Source organism: Orcinus orca, chromosome 9 (assembly GCF_937001465.1).
Source record: "Orcinus orca chromosome 9, mOrcOrc1.1, whole genome shotgun sequence".
Taxonomy (NCBI): Eukaryota; Metazoa; Chordata; class Mammalia; order Artiodactyla; family Delphinidae; genus Orcinus; species Orcinus orca.
This window is the reverse complement of record NC_064567.1, coordinates 12,129,591-12,149,530: the sequence shown is the minus strand read 5'-3', so window position 1 is coordinate 12,149,530 and position 19,940 is coordinate 12,129,591. Positions and strand designations below refer to the sequence as shown.

General features: G+C 41.3%; 1 protein-coding gene across 5 annotated transcripts in view; it reads left to right on the top strand.

Annotated features, from left to right (window-relative positions):
• The window catches only part of MGAM (maltase-glucoamylase), a 123,953-nt gene that overhangs the window by 71,379 nt on the left and 32,634 nt on the right, over window positions 1-19,940 (top strand). For all 5 annotated transcript variants that reach the window (XR_007479354.1, XM_012533911.3, XM_049715062.1 and 2 more), the window contains 11 exons: window positions 3,683-3,854; window positions 5,143-5,259; window positions 5,830-5,984; window positions 8,187-8,271; window positions 9,533-9,589; window positions 10,126-10,250; window positions 12,901-12,989; window positions 13,656-13,705; window positions 14,138-14,305; window positions 17,244-17,396; window positions 18,460-18,657. Coding sequence is in view for 4 of the 5 variants with exons in the window: in XM_012533911.3 (XP_012389365.1) it covers window positions 3,683-3,854; window positions 5,143-5,259; window positions 5,830-5,984; window positions 8,187-8,271; window positions 9,533-9,589; window positions 10,126-10,250; window positions 12,901-12,989; window positions 13,656-13,705; window positions 14,138-14,305; window positions 17,244-17,396; window positions 18,460-18,657 (1,369 nt within the window). In the remaining variant the exon portion in view is untranslated. The remainder of the gene's footprint in view (window positions 1-3,682; window positions 3,855-5,142; window positions 5,260-5,829; window positions 5,985-8,186; window positions 8,272-9,532; window positions 9,590-10,125; window positions 10,251-12,900; window positions 12,990-13,655; window positions 13,706-14,137; window positions 14,306-17,243; window positions 17,397-18,459; window positions 18,658-19,940) is intronic.

Below are 19,940 nucleotides of genomic sequence, written 5' to 3'. Positions count from 1 at the left end.
GTCCTACCTCAAGAAACAAGAAAAATCTCAAATAAACAATCTAACCTTACACATAAAGGAACTAGAGAAAGAAGAGCAAATGAAACCCAAAGTTAGTAGAAGGAAAGAAATCATACATATCAGAGCAGAAACAAATGAAATAGAAACAAAACAATAGCAAAGATCAATAAAACTAAAAGCTGGTTCTTTGAGAAGATAAACAAAATTGATAAAGCATTAGCCAGACTCAACAAGAAAAAGAGGGAGAGGACTCAAATCAATAAAATTAGAAATGAAAAAGGAGAAGTTACAACAGACACTGCAGACATACAAAGCATCCTAAGAGACTACTACAAGCAACTCTATGCCAATAAAATGGACAACCTGGAAGAAATGCACAAATTCTTAGAAAGGTATAACCTTCCAAGACTGAACCAGGAAGAAATAGAAAATATGAACAGACAAATCACAAGTAATGAAATTGAAACTGTGATTAAACATCTTCCAACAAACAAAAGTCCAGGACCAGATGGCTTCACAGGTGAATTCTATCAAACATTTAGAGAAGAGCTAACACCAATCCTTCTCAGATTCTTGCAAAAAATTGCAGAGGAATGAATACTCCCAAACTCATTCTATGAGGCCACCATAATCCTGATACCAAAACCAGACAAAGATACTCCCAAAAAAGAAAATTACAGACCAATATCACTGATGAATATAGATGCAAAAATCCTCAACAAAATACTAACAAACAGAATCCAACAACACATTAAAAAGATCATACACCATGATCTAGTAGGATTTATCCCAGGAATGCAAGGATTCTTCCATATATGCAAATCAATCAATGTGATACACCATATTAACAAATTGAAGGATGAAAACCATATGATCATCTCAATAGATGGAGAAAAAGCTTTTGACAAAATTCAACACCCATTTATGATAAAAACTCTCCAGAAAATGGGCCTAGAAGGAACCTACTTCAACATAATAAAGGCCATATATGACAAACCCACAGCCAACATCATTCTCAGTGGTGAAAAACTGAAACCATTTTCTCTAAGATTAGGAACAAGACAAGGTTGCCCACTCTCACCACTATTATTCAACAGTTTTGGAAGTTTTAGCCACAGCAATCAGAGAAGAAAAAAATTAAAGGAATACAAATTGGAAAAGAAGTAGTAAAACTGTCATTGTTTGCAGATGACAAGATACTATACATACAGTATCCTAAAGATGCTTCCAGAAAACTACTAGAGCTAATCAATGAATTTGATAAAGTAGCAGGATACAAAGTTAATGCACAGAAATCTCTTGCATTCCTATACACTAACAACAAAAAATCTGAAAGAGAAATTAAGGAAACATTTACCATTTACCATTGCAACAAAAAGAATAAAATATCTAGGAATAAACCTACCTGTGGAGACAAAAGACCTGTATGCAGAAAACGATAAGACACTAATGAAAGAAATTAAAGACAATACAAACAGATGGAAAGATATACCATGTATTTGGATCGGAAGACTCAACATTGTGAAAATGACTATACTATCCAAAGCAATCTGCAGATTCAGTGCAATCCCTATCAAACTACCAATGGCATTCTTCACAAAACTAGAACAAAAAATTTCATAATTTGTATGGAAACACAAAAGACCTCGAGTAGTCAATGCAGTATTGAGAAAGAAAAACGGAGTTGGAGGAATCAGGCTCCCTGCCTTCAGACTATACTACAAAGCTACAGTGAAGAAGACAGTATGGTACTGGCACAAAAACAGAAATATAGATCAATGGAACAGGATACAAAGCCCAGAGATAAACCCACACACCTATGGTCAACTAATTTATGACAAAGGAGGCAAGGATATACAATGGAGAAAAGACAGCCTCTTCAATAAGTGGTGCTGGGAAAACTGGACAGGTACATGTGAAAGAATGAAATTAGAACACTCCCTAACACCATACGCACAAATAAACTCACAATGGATTAAAGACCTAAATGTAAGACCAGACACTGTAAAAATCTTAGAGGGAAACATAGGAAGAACACTCTTTGACATAAACCACCGCAAATTTTTTTTCACCCATCTCCCAGAGTAATGGAAATAAAAACAAAAATAAACAAATAAGACCTAATGAAACGTAAACGCTTTTGCACATCAAAGGAAACTATAAACAAGATGATAAGACAGCCCTCAGAATGGGAGAAAATATTTGCAAACGAATCAACGGACAAAGGATTAATCTCCAAAATACATAAACAGCTCATGCAGCTCAATATTAAAAAAACAAACAACCCAATCCAAAAATGGGCAGAAGACCTAAATAGACATTCCTCCAAAGAAGACATACAGATGGCCAAGAGGCCATGAAAAGCTGCTCAACATCACTAATTATTACAGAAATGCAAACCAAAACTACAATGAGGTATCACCTCACACCATTTAGAATGGGCATCATCAGAAAATTTACAAACTACAAATGCTGGAGAGGGTGTGGAGAAAAGGGAACCCTCTTACACTGTTGGTGGGAATGTAAATTGATACAGCCACTATGGAGAACAGTATGGAGGTTCCTTAAAAAACTAAAAATAGAATTACCATATGACCCAGCAATCCCACTAGTGAGCCTTTACCCAGAGAAAACCATAATTCAGAAAGACATATGCATCCCAATGTTCTTTGCAGCACTATTTATGATAGCCAGGTCATGGAAGCAACCTAAATGCCCATCAACAGATGAATGGATAGAGAAGATGTGGTGCATATATACAATGGAATATTACTCAGCCATAAAAAAGAACGAAATTGGGTCATTTGTTGAGATGTGGATGGACCTAGAGACTATCATACAGAGTGAAGTAAGTCAGAAAGAGAAAAACAAATATCATATATTAAAACATATATGTTGAATCTAGAAAAATGGTACAGATGAAGACACAGATATAGAGAACAAACGTATGGACACCAAGGGGGGAAGGCGGGGTGGTGGTGGTGGGATGAATTGGGAATTTGGGATGGACATGTATACACTGATGTGTATAAAATAGATAACTAATAAGAACTTGCTATATTAAAAAAAAATAAACCAGCAATACAGAAAAAAGAATGTAAAAACAAAATTTGGCAAGATAAGTATGGTTGTTATTATTGAATGAATGAAGAAAATCCTGGTCACATTGGGAGGAAGGAATCCAATAAGTATTTGTGTACTGTGTATAATGAAAGAAAGAATGAATAAATGAATGAATGAAAGGTTGGAAGAAAGGGAAGTAATTTGACCAAGGTGAAACAGCTAATAAAATGTAAGAGTAAAATTTGGACTCATCTCTGCATGAGTCCAAGGCCCATGTATTTTCCTCTCTGCCATACGGTTATAGACTGGTGTATGGAGGATTAAGTAACTTATAGACTTCATGTGCTTTGGGGTTTTAGGTACTGGCTTAGTATCCTTCTACTGAACTTTGAAATTATGGAGTTAATGATGTACATAAAATGCCTAAAACAAAACAAAATGAAATATAAACATACTCAATGGTACAGTCTGCTCCCAACAGCAACTCTAACTCTACAGGAGAGAACTAGAAGCGAAGAGTGCGGTATTAACTTGAGATCCTCGATATTATCACTCTATCCTCTGGGCTAAGGCACGCTAAGGTCACACATTGACTCCCTAAGTCTCTCTCCCTCTCTAGAGCTGTCAAGACTGTGTTCCCTAACAAGAGAAGCTTCATTTTAACCCGTTCTACCTTTGCGGGGTCTGGCAAGTTTGCAGCCCACTGGTTAGGAGACAACGCAGCCACCTGGAATGACCTTCGATGGTCCATCCCTGGCATGCTCGAGTTCAGCCTTTTTGGTATCCCAATGGTGAGTCCACATCCCAGTCCCCAGAATGCCTCATGCTAGAAGTTTTTCGAATGGTAAAGCTCCCCTCTACTGCCCTCCATGGCCCAGGGATTTAAAGTCTGGAGGGTTATGTGCTTCATCCACATCAGTATGACACTGATACCACGACATTCTTTCCTGTACTGCCTTATAAGGATAGAAGGTGCAAGCTTGAAGTGGTAGTGTTGGAATATTTTTTTTTAAGTACAACATACACACAAAAAAGTGCACATGTCCTTAAGGTTACAGTTGGCATCTTTTAGTTAAATTCAGCATATCTGTTTATTGAGCTCTTACTTCGAGCAAGGCATTGAACTAGGTATGCATGGTGAGGGTGGAGAGAAACATAAATATAGTAACAGAAACACCTTCCGCACACCCCCAAAGTCTCTCTCTCTCTCTCTCTCTCTCTCTCTCTCTCTCTCTCTCTCTCTCTCTCTCCACACACACACACACACACACACACACACACACACACACACATAATTATGACAAGCTAGGGTAAAAGTGCAAACAGGAACATATCATTTAAATGTTAAAAGAAATCCTGAGAAAGGTACTTAACAACTGTAACAAGATTACAAGGAACAATGGGAGTCCCGGGACTGAGTAAATAGTAACTTCATGCAAAAGATGGCACTGGAGTTTAACCTTGAAAGTGGGTATGTTTTATCAGACTGATGGGGGGGAGGTCATTGTAAGACTGAGAAATTTTAAGACTGAGACCAGCAAGGGGCAGAATTTGAGTGTCCCTAAGGATTGGAGTGTAGGACTGGAATGAGAAATGATGCTGGAAAGGTGGGTTGGAACCAGGTTTTGAGGCGCTAGTAGGGCAGGCAGCAGGAGACCCTGGGGATTTTTGAATAGATGAATGACCTGATCAGAATTAGGCTTTGGAAAATTAATTCTCCTAGTGCTGTGGTCAAAGTAATAATATCAACGGTATTTCTAGTTGCTATTCACCAAAAAACTATTGTGCATCAAGTGTTTTACTTCCATTATCTCATTTACTAAAACCCTAGAGTGCCCACTTTAACAAAATGAGGAAACCGAGGCACAGAAGGGTTAAGTAATTCATTTGCATTCACCTGGCAGTAAAGAGTGGACATAGGATTTAGCCCAGTTCCATCACACCGAAGTAGCCTTCTCAGGAAGAGGTTAGTACAGCCAAGTACAGCTGGTAGGTCCCTGGTAGAAAGCAAAGCCGAGGAGCAGGGTGTGGTAATGGAAGTGAGGTACACATGCCGTCGCTGTCTGTGTGTCCTTCCAGGTGGGTTCTGACATATGTGGCTTTACATTGGATGCTCCCGAAGAGCTCTGCAGGAGGTGGATGCAGCTGGGAGCATTCTATCCATTTTCCAGGAATCACAATGGCCAAGGCTACAAGGTAGGTCTCCCAGGAGATATGATCAAAATAAACTTGGCATACATTAGGACTGGATCTACCTGCATCCTGTCCGAAAAATCTGTTGAGCCAACTTCCTACGTGGTGCTTCACTTAGGCTAATTGGGACCACCGTTTGCAATTAACCAGGACTCATGATGCACCATTAAAATGCCCTCTGCCGACACAACCCCTGCTATCTCTACCGCGGCAGTCAAGGAAATGGCGAGTGTGTGAAGGTTTTTAATCAAACCTTTATACACTTTATTTGCATTGCTCATTTTGTAGTGAGAATCAAATGAAGAAATACTTAAAAGTTATTTAAATGGCAGTCTACTGAGAGCACCCATAGAATGAATGAGGGGGGATGCAGTGCAGGGTGAAGAATGGCCACTTAACTTGGTGGAATGATCTCCCTTTGCCCAACCCTACTGCTCAGAGGCAAAGTTTGCAAGGTAGGCCCCAGGTCTTGCAGGAACAAAACTCTTGGTTGTGATGAATGGAGTCTGATATCTCCAAAGGCTTTTCTTATTTGTAACCAGGTGTCAATTGCAACCTCTTGTTTCTTCCCAGGCCCAGGATCCTGCCTCCTTTGGAGCTGACTCTCTGCTGTTGAATTCCTCCAGGCACTACCTTACCATCCGCTATGCTCTATTGCCCTATCTCTACACCCTCTTCTACCGTGCTCACAGCCAGGGGGACACGGTGGCCAGGCCCCTTCTGCATGAGTAAGTTCACCTAGCCCAAAGGAATTTTGTTAATGTAACTGGGTGACATTGACTGTATCATCAAATATAAGAGTGAAGGGACTTCCCTGGTGGTCCAGCGGGTAAGACTCTGCACTCCCAATGAAGGGGGCCTGGGTTCAATCCCTGGTCGGGAAACTAGATCCTGCATGCAAGTCAAAACCAAGAATTCTCACTCAACTAAGAGTCTACATGCCGCAACGAAGATCCCGTGAGCTGCAAGTAAGACCGGCAGCATCCTAAATGAATAAACAAATATTTAAAAAAAAATGAGTGGGGCTTCCCTGGTGGCGCAGTGGTTGAGAGTCCGCCTGCCGATGCAGGGGACATGGGTTCGTGCCCCAGTCTGGGAAGATCCCACATGCTGCAGAGCAGCTGGGCCTGTGAGCTATGGCTGCTGGGCCTGCGCGTCCGGAGCCTGTGCTCCTCAACGGGAAAGGCCGCAACAGTGAGAGGCCCGCATACCGCAAAGAAAATGAGTGAAATTAAAACAATCCAAACAGTTACTCAGATATATTTTTTTAACTTGAATAACGAGTTGGTATTTGCAAGGCTGTTGCTGCCTATGTACTATTTTAGGTATATTTAAGTATTATAGCCTGTTCCCTTTTGGGGAGAGAACTAGACTAAAAGCTGTGGAATTTGGGGTCTTTGTTCCACCAACTAACTCTATACCTTAGACAAATCATTTAAGTTCCTTCATCCTTAGTTTCTGTAGCCTTCATTTAAAGGATTTGATAGCTTGAACCTGATGGTCGCTTTTGTAATGCACCATGTTCAGGCTCTAGGTCATTTACATACTAATAAGAATAGTATGGAGGATTTTCCTGAATTCAGAATTTTTATTGTCAGCCAATGAGTATCTCTGATTTGACTCTAAAAAAAGAACACTTAAGAGACTTTCCTTAAAGCTGGCCACTTAGTATGAACTGATGCCTCTATAATATTAGCTGGCAAATAGTTCTGGGGTTTCCAGGCAATCCTGTTTCGGGGCTGGAATCTCGGGGAAGCTGCTGTGAGGCACCGGGGAAATTTAAGCTTGGTGGAGATTTGTAGTAGGAGAGGGTGTGTCCTCGCTTCCTAGCTAATGCTGTGGGACCCTCTGGTGGCTGCAGAGTGAGTAGCTCTGCAGTGGGGTTTGCTTTCTTATGACCGGCCCTGGCAGAATAAGGAGCAGGAAGCCTTGTTTAGAAACCCGAGGATTGAAGATGGTGCTGGGAAGTGTACGGAACTGGCTTGAGACGGAGGCTGTGATTTAGGCGAGGACCCTGCCCTAGTCGCTCATGCCTTTGGTAGCATTTCTCAGGGCTTGAACAGTGGGAACAGTAATGCTCTGTGTACATGATGCAAAAAAAAAAAAAGCATGAAAATAGAGATATTAGGTTGAACTATGTTTGATGCTATGTAGATAAAAGCCTCAACCAGTTTTATTGGTTGGCTTTTAAGTGAATTCATTCTAACAGTTTTGAGCACAGATATTCTGAAAGTCAAAGTGCTTGGATATGGAGGATATACTTGCTGGTCATCAATGGGGGCATCTTTGAGGTCTATGTTGGTCATATCATAGAAAAAGAAAAAAGTAACCCAGGTCTCGCTTATTAAAAATTAACAAAATAATTTTATAGTCTACGAAAAAGAGACTTTTTCTTGTCAAAATCAAAATACAATTAATTCCCTTCTGTGTCTGACATTTTAGGCCCTCAGGCATATATTATTATAATATATATTATATATTCATTATTGTGGGTAACTTCTTGCTGTCTCCCAGAATTCTCTACTAAAGGTAGCTATCCTAAAAGAGAAAAGAGTAAAGTTTTTGTCTGCTTTTTTTGGGTGATCAGATCTAGTTCCTTTTGGATAGTAGCTGAAGTTTTAAAATGTTTTGCTTGTTTTACTTATTTTTTTAAGGGAGATATGACAAATAGAATTATAGCCTGGAACCTGCCTAGCATAGAGATACTGAAATAGGAACTTCTGTCCAAATTGGGGAAAGAATAGGAGGGTGCAGGGGCTAGGGAAAGTGGATCTGCCTGCAGGAGTGGGGAGACAGGGATTGAATAGGTGTCACGGAATAATTTGGGGAATTTGCCCCAGGCAGGGAGCCTGCAAGTTTTAGACAGGCTTGGGGGAGAGCTGCCAGAAAGCACCGGCCCAAATGTCATTGAACATTTCTCTGGTCTCTAGGTTCTACGAGGACAGCAACACTTGGGATGTGCAGGAGCAGTTTTTATGGGGGCCCGGCCTCCTCATCACTCCGGTTCTGGCCGAGGCAAGTGTTCCCGCCGAGACACACTGGTGGTCTCTGGTCTTGCTCCTGGTAACTCCAGACTCCTCTCTTCATGGAACCATTTGTCCTCTTTCTATTCCAAACCCATTTCCAACATCTGTGGCTGGGGCAGCCTTGAAGACTGTGTGTTGGAGTTTGGGGAAGATGGGTATCTGATGGGTACACATTTTTGTCTCTAGAAGTCTTTTGTCCTTGACCAAGTTTCCAATCAGTATAGAAGCATCTACGGGTGACTCGGTTTAAGAATTGTCCTATGTGTTGTCAGATTCTCATAGCAGATCATGACTTGTTCCAGGATGCAGAGGCAGGAGGGAGCAGTGACCCAGCACTCACTCTAAGGTCAGGGTGATCTGGGTGTGTTTGTTGTCTCTGCCACTTGGTGCCAGTGCCATCTGGGGGAAATTATGTGCCGCTTCCTCAGCTGTAAGATGAGATAATAATAGTATGTATCACTGGAGACTATTGGGAAGATTAAATGAGGTACGCAGTGTGAAGCTGGAATTTTTTTTTCATTTTTCAAAATCGCACCCTCCAGCCCCGCCCTCTCAAGCCCAGCTTCACAGCGCTGATGGCTCACGGCACTTCACATCCTTTCCTCCAAGCAGAACTTGCCTCTCAACCAGTGAAGGGAGTCCCAGATTCTCCTGGTTCTTGTTTCATCACTTCTATGCACCGTCGTGTCCTTCTTCCTGTTTTCCACCTGGCTGCAGTTGACTCTGCTAACTGGTCTGGTTTGTGTCTAGAGAGGCTGTATTAGTTTCCTGTCGCTGCTGTAACAAACTACCACAAATGCAGTGGCTCATAACAACAAAAATCTATTATCTTGCATTTCTGGAGGTCGGAAGCCCAACATGGGTCTCACTGGGCTAAAATCACCGTGTTGGTGGGGCCGGTTGCTTCTAGAGGCTCTAAGGGAGAAATCCATTTCCGTGCCTCTTCCACCTTCTAGAGGCTGCCCACATTCCTTGTTCTGTCTCCCTGCCTCGCTGTCATCACATCTGCTTCTGTGCCTCTAAAGCTGGAATTTTTACCACAACACCTATTTCAATACTATGATTATTATTCCTAATATGGTCCCATCTGGGATTTTTCTTTAAGTGGCAAGGTTATTGCCTCTGTTAGAAGAAAAGCACAAGTTGGTAGAGAAAAGAAAGGCCATTTATGCATTCTCAGTATGTGATTAAGAAGTTTTATCCCCTTCAGAGGCTGGGCCATAAAGGACAATAGTTTGTTTTAATTTCAGGGTGCAGAGAAAGTGACAGCATATGTGCCTGATGCCGTCTGGTATGACTATGAGACTGTAAGTAGCTTTGACTTTTCTTAAACTCTTCAAGCTGCACAGACAAGATACGTCTGGGTAGACAGAAACATCTATCCATGCACTGAGGAATGTTTCTGTCGTGTTTGCAGTGATTTCATAGCAGAGTCAATAAAGTGAGACGAAGTCACTCGACATCAGTCATGATGAAATCTGAAAAAGATACTTTCATATACTTTATTCAGCAGCAAGATAAAGATGGAAGTAGAATGTCTCATGGGCAAATATTGGGGCCGATGGACAATTTGAGCCTGGTTATAAGTGAGATTCTTGTTCAGAAAACTATCAGTTTGTATAATGTATGTCAGATAGCCTCAGCGTGATATATGTTCCCCAAGCGCCCAGCTGATCACAAAACCCATTGTTCTTAAATTCTTTTCCTTTTCTTGCTTGATGCCTGACTAGATAGCAATTCAACTAGGTGGGAGAAGGAAAGAGCTGGAGATAACTCCGCGTGTGGTTAAGAGGTAGCGGTGATGTGCTCATGCCACTGTGTTTGATTTGTCTACGTGCGTCAGGGGGGCCGAGTGAAATGGAGGAAGCAAAAAGTGGAGATGGAACTTCCTGGAGACAAAATTGGACTTCACCTTCGAGGAGGCTACATCTTCCCCACACAGCAGCCAGCCACAACCACTGTGGCCAGGTATAGCATGGCTGGGAGTTTCCTTTAAGGGGGAGGCTGACGAACCTAGTTGTTTCTGTTCCCATCTGTTGCCCATGTAGAAGATGCTGAAGCATTACGTGGAATGTGGGGAGGAGGGGCACGTGTGTGTGTGTGTGTGTGTGCGCGTGTGCGTGTGTGTGTGTGTGTGTGGTCATCAAACTCTGTTCCCTGGATTTCTGTGGGCCTCTTCTGGGGAAGCTGTGATTTAGACTGCATCCAAATGGATTTTGAAAGACCTTAATCCTGTCCTTCCTTAACCCCCCGACTTAACCCCCCCCCCCCCGAGGGTGGTGAACCTTCCTAGTTTTCCTAGGAATATGTCAGTTTTAGCCCTGAAAGTCTCATGTTTTTTGAAACATCTCAATTCCGGGCAAACGGGGTCTGTTGATCACTCCACCTGCCTTTATCAGACCATCATTCTACCATGCTATGCACTCGACTCCTCATGCTCATTTCTAGGGAGTGGGATCCACTTTCCATTCCCCTATAATCTCAATTTCCTGTTTCTTTCTTCCCACTGAGCCATTTCTTTCTTGTGATGCAAAACGGGGTTCAAAAATTACTTCCTGTGCACTTCAAATCTCCTTCATGTCCCTCATTCTCCTTGATGATTCTTTGATGCTCAAACTATAGACTCCATCTGTACTAAAGAGGCACACATTCACATCTGTGTCTCTAAATGTATCAGCTAATTTGCTTTTAATAGATGTAGTTTTTTGGAGGTTAGAAGTCTTTTTCTTTTGAACCTTCCTTACTGCCATAATTTTTCAAGTTTAAACTTTTGTGATACTGATGGAAAATACTTATATATCCAAATACCACCTGGGTTCCTTTTCTCTAACTATTCAGCTTCATGCTGTTCTGCACACTGATACCAAAATTGTCTTTCCAAAGTGAAGATCTCAATTTGTTGCTTCCCAGGTTAAAGTCTAAATTCTATCATTAGTAGGTTGTTCAAGGCCAATCATAATCTGGTTTCGAGTTAACCTGTGTCTCCTGACACCTTACCACACACCTATAGAACAGCCATGCCAAAAATCTTGTTATTCTCTAAACATACTCATCTATTTCCCTGCATCTGGGCTTCAGCACTTCTTACCCTTTTCAGCATTCTTTGCCTGATACATTCTTAATCATATTCCAAATTACACTCTGATTTCATCTGCGAGAAATCTTCCCCAACAATTCCAGCAGAGGGTGTGCTGCCACTTCCAACTTTCTGGTCATTTTTTAATACATTTTTTTCCCTTAATATTGTTAAGTATGTCAGTCATAGTTATTCTATACTTTGTAACTGAAAATTCTATTATCTAAAATCCTTAGTGGAATCTAAATCTATCGTTAGTTGTTTTTGCCAACTTTCTTTCATGTTGGCTTGTTACCTCGTGCATTTAGTAATTTTTTGGTTTTCCAAATGTGGTGATGTGATCTCAAGGATCCAAATAGGTCTCACTCCCCCAGAGAGGATTAGCCTGCTCTTTGGTTGCAAGCCAGGACTGCTGTCAACTTGGGTTTCACGTTAGCACCCTTCAGGGACCATGTGTTTAATTTATCTAATAGGGCCAAGTAGTATTGTAGTGGGTGAGTCCTTAAGAGTATGCAGTGTCCTCCAGAATATCTAGGCCACCTACTGCTCCAAGTGTCACTGTGGACTCCTGTAAGGATTTTAACTTTTGTGCCACTCTTTACTTTCTGTTTGGACTATTTGGTGAATATGTTTAATCTTTCTTACCATATTTAAGGTCATCAATGTCGTTCTGGTCTATTTGTTTTTGTATCTCTTAGACTTCCTAGCAATGAAAGCTACTCAGTACATGCGTGTTAAGTGAAAGCAGGTGATTTTGTTGACCCTGGAACCTGGCTGGCACAGGGCACAGTGGAAGGCTGACCTATGAAAGAATATAATAGGGAGTGTGAGGGATGCAACAGGAGTAGGAAATCGGGAGGTGGTCTAGAGGAGGGGCGGAATAAGGGGAGATTTAAATGCAGCTGCTCCTTCTTTCTCCCTCTTTCTCTATGTGCATCTATTTCAGCATCTTTTGAGTAGTGTTTTGTGTTTTATATTCTGAGTTATAAAGCAGATAATTAGAATGTTCTCTTTTTCTCTCTCGAAATGAACTAATAATAAATAATCAAATTAGGAAATTGCCATTATATAGATGGACCTTGTTGTATTTTCTTGCTTTCTGAGTCAACATGGTTCTTAGGCAGGGAACAAATATATCCCCCTGACTGCAGTTAATACTTCTCCTGCATGTATCAGCTGTAAAATGATTAGGCTGAACCAATTATTGTCTCGGATTTCTTTCTCTTCTAATAGTCTGTATTCAAAATAATAATAGCATCAGCAGGTTTTATTGTAGCTATTGCAGTGATTCTGGTGATTAAATTCTTGCCTCCTTCATAGATGTTTATTGCTAATGTTTGGAGTGGTGCTGTCGCCTGTGACATTACCCATTCTAGAAAGTGATGCCCCTGTTGCTTTTGCCTTTGTGCCTGAAGAAAAGCAGAGCCATCTGCTGCTAGTGACCTGTCCCATTTGAAATCTGATAGAATCCTTCACAGCTCATTTAGCAAAATTCTTTGAGTCTCAAGTCTTTGCCTCTCACATAAATCTTGTTTCTCACAGTCGAAGGAACCCTCTTGGTCTTATCATTGCCCTGGATGACAACAAAGAAGCAAAAGGCGAACTTTTCTGGGATGATGGGGAAACGAAAGGTGAGCACAATGTTGCCGTTTCCAAACCTGCATCTTCGAGTTACTCCTGCTGGTCATTCAGCGGTGGGAGAAATCTCACCAGGCCTAGTAACATTAATCACTCGAGAGGAGAATTTTGATTTCGGTTGTGCTGTTCAGGAATAGTGGTAGTTGGACCACAGGTGGAAGGAAAACACATCTCTACCTCTTAGAATTCTCCCACTGGCCAGCTGCGTATATAGCCTCTCATTGTATTATCAAAGGGCACCTGAAAGAAATGTTTTCTAGACTGTTTCTGCCATTCAGTGCACACATCTTCCCTCCAAATACTTATGAACAAACGTGGATGATGTGTAAAACCTACCTGTGCTAGTCAGGCAGTGAGAAGACACCTTTCTAGTGCGCCCAAATCTAGCCACGCTTCTTAATCTGTCTCCAATACATTAAAGATTCTTGTGGCTCAAGCTTAGGAAATAGCTTCGCTTGAGGCATATGCCTTGGAAGCACTTGGAAGGGAACCTTTTCAAGGTTAAGGTAGGAAGGAGAAGTGAAAACAGTGTCTTGGCCTTGGACACTCTCTCTCTAATCTTGTCATTCTCAACATGTAGCTTCAAGGAGTGCCAGGACGAAATCTGTCCTTCTGCAGTGGGCAGGCCAGAGTCTGACTTGTTTTAATCTCACTTTCAGATACTATGGCCAATAAAGTTTGCCTCTTCTGTGAGTTCTCCGTCACCCAAGTGAGTAGAGTGTATTTTTATGAATCTCAGGTGTGGGCTTTTGTCTGACCGTTAGCTCATATGTGTTTGTGTATGCGTGTAATTTTATTTGTAGCTTCATTTATGACAATAGGTGACCACATTTCAGTTTATGACTTAACACCTAATAATTGAATCATTCATGTTAGTAAAAAGAGGCAATGATATGGATAAATCAAAGCAGTCTTTTTAAATGAAGTTTTAAAAAATTTCTCTCTCTGTATGTGTGTTTCTCTCTCTCTCCTTTTTCCGCCCCCCCTCAGGGGAAAAATAAGTTTGTACTTGAGCACACATTAGTAGAGACAGCTAAGAGCCATTTGGAGCGGTTTTGAGTATCCGGTCTAGGATGAAGTATTGGAGTGATTTGAGAATCTGTGTATTTAAGGCAGATCTTTGTACTTAACTGTTTTGCAGAACCGCTTGGATGTGAAGATTTTGCAATCAACCTACACAGACCCCAATAATTTAGCATTTAAAGAGATTAAAATCCTTGGGACCCAGGAACCTACCAATGTTACAGTGAAACACAATGGTGTCAAAATTCAAGTTTCTCCTAATGTCACTTATGATTCTAACCTCCAGGTAAAACCCCATTTTGTTGAGATAGTTTGTAAAGAATTCTTCATCGCTTATGATGTTCCTTCTTGCCAAAGTTGCATGGGTTTCTTTTTTTTTTTTTTTTGCGGTACGCGGGCCTCTCACTGTTGCGGCCTCTCCCGTTGCAGAGCACAGGCTCCGGACGCACAGGCTCAGCGGCCATGGCTCACAGGCCTAGCCGCTCCGCGGCATGTGGGATCTTCCCGGACCGGGGCACGAACCCGTGTCCCCTGCATTAGCAGGCGGTCTCTCAACCACTGCGCCACCAGGGAAGCCCTGCATGGGTTTCTGAAGGACCAGAGCACACTCTGAAGACTGGGGTGGGGAGTCAAAGGGTTAGGACAGAAAAAAATAAAGAGTGGGCCAGAGCTGGGATTAACAAAGGAGCTGCTGAGACATGGGAGGAGGTAAACTGGTCCTTTCATCTTTATTCCCTTATCTGTCCCTCAGTCTTCTGTCCTCTCTGACTCGAACAGAAGAAGAGCGAAGTCAGGAGTGTCGGGAACAGGATTGGAGGAGAACCGGGTCTGAAAGCTGCTGATTGATTGATGCTAGAAGGGTTGAGGTGGGAGGTGGGATTCCCATTCATTAAAATTTCGAGGTGCTTTTTTTTTTTTTCTCTTACTGTATTGAGCTATATAGATTCTCACTCCAACACATACATTTTTAGGAAATATTTTAAGTCAAAGAATTGGATAAGCTTAGCTAATGGCTACTCACTTGGTTAGGTGATAATAATAAAATAATTTTCCTCACTTTTAATGAGGCCTGAAGTTGCTGGATAGGCTGTAACCAGCTCCTCTGAAATCTTAGTATTATGAGGAATCCTTTCCCCCAACACCCCCTGCTAAAGGTGCTCCAAATGATCTGGGATTGGGAGCTGCTGGGTCAGCGTGGTTTGTGAGGGACCATCCAGATTTGGAGAAAATAAGTAAATTTAATCTTCTACTATAATGATATATTGGTTGCATTTGACATTTTGTCTTGACAACATACATTGAGGGTGCATACATTATAAAGTTAGAAATAAAGTATTATATGGCTAGTTGTGTGTACAGCAAAGTGCAAGCCATTTGAAAGATGCACATATAAAAATAAACTAATTAAATGTTTGATAAATATATTAATAAATATACAACCAAAGGAACTCTTTTATTGTTTGAATTTAGGTGGTGGAGAAACATATGAAACTTGGGAAGGGGACAGGCAACCCAACCCTGTAGGAAATGTTAGTGTATATTCTGCCCAATTTCATGTTCAAAGCTTAACGGAGTCATTGAGCAAAGCTTTGGAGACATCAGGGCTAGAGCTGGACCTTGAAAGATGGTACATCTGGTAGAGATTTGTTCAGCTGCAAGTGACAGGAGACTCAGCAAAATGGTATTTTAAACAAATTGGGATTTTTTTCCCTTATGGGACTGGAAGTTTAGGAAGTAGTCAGTTGCTGGCGTTGGTTCAGTGGCTCAAGGTTGTCAGGGTTGAGGTCTTTTCTTCTCTTGTGATTAGAAATGGTGGCTTAATTCCAGTCACTCTAGCCTTGTTAGAGAACAAATAAAAATAAACAAAGAAGAAGAAGCTGGAAGGAAAAGGGAAAGGTGAAGGTGAAGGGAAGGGAGGGGCAGGCCCTTAAATCAAGAAAGAAATACTTGGCCAATGGACCTGCACTTACCTATTAATGGCCACAGCTGTGTTACATGGCTTCAAAAAAATAGTTCTTAATCGAGAACTTTAGTGCTCTAAACTGAAATAGTAAGAAGGGAGTTTTACAGAGGGCAGGCAGCTAGCAGTAAGTTCCCCAGATAAGCACCATTTTCCTAGAAAGGGCGTTTGCTTAGATAAAGCAGTCAAGGTGGAAGTATCAGAATAAGCCAGTCTCGGGAGTAAGAATAGCCTTCTGTTAGTCTGTGAGTACCGAATAACTAGAATGGGTAGGATCCACTTTTGGAAGGGGCTCAGTTTGGACAGATTAACTTGTGGTCAGATTTTGGAGGGTTTTAGGTGCCAAAATAAGAAGGATCTGATCTGATTCTCAAAGGGTCTCATATTGATCCTTGAATCAATATGTGCCGTTGTGAGAGCGTTGTTCTGGGGTGGGGTTTGAGGTACAGGGAAGAGCAAGATGAATGTAGACTGGGGAGAGACTGGAAGAAAGATGATAATCCTTAGCATGAGATTTTATGCCTCTGGACAAATGAGAACTTTCACTGTGGAAATTACTAATTAGGAGATGACCGTAAGAAAAACACATAGAAAAATATTAAATGTTTGAATTAGGGAATGGGACTCAAAGAAAATTTCAAGTCTTGAGGCTCTGGGCTTGGGGAAATGAAGAGGTTGGGATGTTAGAAATGGAAGGAAATGTAATGATTTTGCCAACTCACCAATTTTGCAGTTGGTGAAACTGAGACCTGAGGAATTGAAATAGTTTGTCTAAGTTTCCACAGTGGAATGGAGGGGAGAACCCAGGCCACACATGATTCTTATTTCTGTGTTCTTGCCCCTACTCCAGACCAATGGGGAATGCTGTTTGGGGAATGGAGGACAAAATGATGAGCTCAGTATGGGGTGACACCACGTGCTTGTGTGTGCTGTGCTACAAGGGGGCTGCAGAAGAGAGCCTTCCTGACAAAATAAGGAACAGAAGAGGAGGCGGGGGAGGAAAGAAAGGGGTGATTACAGAAGGTTGTAGTTGACCTGATTCTTTTCAAAATGTTATGTACAAATTCTGATAGAATTGTGCCATTTCCCTGTGGTTACTGGTTAGAACTCTGCCCTCTCTCTCTTTGTGTAAGCTCCAGTGCTGTGTTGCTTAGATTGTTGGGAGTCTGGTCTGATTTCTATTTTCTTTCCTAAAAGAAGTTTCAGACCTTACAGGGTCTTTGTCCTGAGGGTACATTTGCTTGATACTTTCCCATTCTTACAGGTGGCCCTTATCACAGAAATTGATCTTGTCCTGGGAGAAATATACACGGTGGAGTGGGATGTGAAGATAAGGGATGCAGAAAAAATAGACTGTTATCCTGATGAGAATGGTGCTTCTGCAGAAAACTGTACTGCCCGCGGCTGTGTCTGGGAGGTAACCATAGTGACGGTGTTAATGTACATTAAAATCCCAGGATATTGAATATAGTTCCCTGTGCTATAGAGTAGGACCTTGTTGTTTATCCATCTTCTACATAACAGCTTGTATCTGCTAGGCCCAAATTCACAATCCATCCTTCCCCCACCCCCCTCCCCCTTGGCAACCTCAAGTCTGTTCTTTATGTCTGTGAGTCTGTTTCTGTTTTGTAGATAGGTTCGTTTGTGTCATGGTTTAGATTCCACATATAAGTGATATCATATGGTATTTGTCTTTCTCTGTCTGACTTACTTCACTCAGTACGATAATCCGTGGGTCCATCCATGTTGCTGCAAATGGCATTATTTCAGTCTTTTTTATGGCTGCGTAGTATTCCATTGTGTGTATGTACCACATCTTCTTTATCCATTCATGTGTTGATGGACATTTAGGCTGTTTCTATGTCCTGGCTATTGTGAATAGTGCAGCTATGAACATAGGGGTGCATGTATCTTTTTGAATTGTAGTTTTGTCTGGGTATATGCCCAGGAGTGGGATTGCTGGATCATATATCAACTCTATTTTTAGTTTTTTGAGGAACCTCTATACTGTTTTCCACAGTGGCCACATCAATTTACATTCCCACCAGCAGTGTAGGAGGGTTCCCTTTTCTTCATACCCTCTCCAGCATTTGTTATTTGTAGACTTTTTAATGATGGCCATTCCTAACAGTGTGAGGTAGTACCTCATTGTAATTTTGTAAAATCCTCTACACTTAATCTACAATTTCACAAGCATAGCACCAGCGCCTATATCACTACTTAAAATCCATAGAAAGGACAGACTTCCAAAGTAACCTGAGTTTTTATCTGGATGTGAAGAATAGGTAAGGATGGGAGTGGGACTTTTTTTTACAAATATTTTACATGGAGACCAGGAATGAAAACTGATGTCACTACCAAAGAGTATATAAGAAAATGACTGGTTTTATCTTTATCTCCCTGCAAATTGCCTTTTCTAGCCCCTTTATATCTGATAATCTTACAACTCATGCTGAGCTGGATTTGGCTTTACTTTTCAGGTATCCGGTTCTCCTGGAGTCCCTTTTTGCTATTTTGTCAATGATCTATACTCTGTCAGTGATGTTCAGTATGACTTACATGGGGCCACAGCTGTCCTCTCCTTAAAGTCTTCGTATGCCTCCTCTTTGCCCTCCGTACCCGTGAACTCCCTCCGTCTGAATGTGACCTACCATAAGGATAACATGCTGCAGTTTAAGGTATGTGTTTACAGTATACGTGTCAAGTACCTACTTGGCACTTTTCATTTCCATTATTCTTTGCTAGTCAAGGTTACAGAACCCTGAAATCAGTCTGCTCTTCTAAGTTAGCCATGCTACAATATACTAGATCATTATCCTAAGAGTAATTGGAGACCATTGATGGAACAGTGACACCTGTTCTAAATTGCACTTTGAAATAATTGCTGTGTCTACTATAAGGAAAGTGGTTGGGAGGTCAAGAGTGAAAAAGGAGAGACAAGTTAGGAGGCTACCAGTTAGGAAATCCAGATGAGGGACTGAGCTTAAATGAGGTACGGAAAGGAGATGGAGAAGTGGACATCTTTGAGAGAGTGAGAAGTAGCATTATGGGATCTGGTGATTAATAACAAGTAGTCTATGAGGGAGAGAGAAGCATCAAGACGATTACCATGTTTCTAGCTTATGTCTTTATATGGATGGTGGTGACATTAACTGCGATGGGAAAACTGAAAAGGTTTGAGCTTAGGCAAAATAAAATGATGAGTTCAGTTCTGAACACTGAATTTGGGATATATGAAATACCTACAAGAGTGTACTGATCTCTTTCTCTCCCATGATTTAATTACATCTCAGGACAAGCGATGGGCTGTTTTTGATATCTTTTTCGCTGTTGAATTGTAAGTTTCTCAAGGACAGGAATTTGTCCCTTCATCTCTGTGTTCCTGAAATGTAACACAAAGCTTAGGAGATAGTAAGTTCTCAAAAGTTTATTGAGAGAATAAACGAAAGACTCAGGCCAGTGTGGCATTGCTTGAAATGTTCTTGACAATCTGATATCAACCTGGACAGTGAGCTCTTCCACATCTTCTAATGTAGGGATGATACTCTTTTATCTTTCTATCCTCACTGTAACACTGGCAAGTGGTAAGCGCCTAATGGGTTTGAAATAAAGGAACTTGATCAAGTTTCCAGGTTTAATTCTTTCCTATTCTACCTCCTGATTATATAGCAGCCTCTCCAAAATATTTACCTCTTTCTTTTAATTTTCTGTGCCTTTGCATTTATATCTCTGCCAGGAAGCACTTGATTTTCATTCTGTGCTTGTTTAATGACTGAAAATCTTTTTAAGACTCAGCCTTTTCCCTCATGAAACTGTCTCAGTCTTCCAGAAACATTGTTAGGCATTTCCTTTCCTGTAACCTCACAATACTTCTGTATAGCTCTACATTAACATGTATCTCTCAGGTAGTGTGGGCACCTCTCTTTCACTTTCCATTAGTATGTGGACTTCTTGAAAGCAA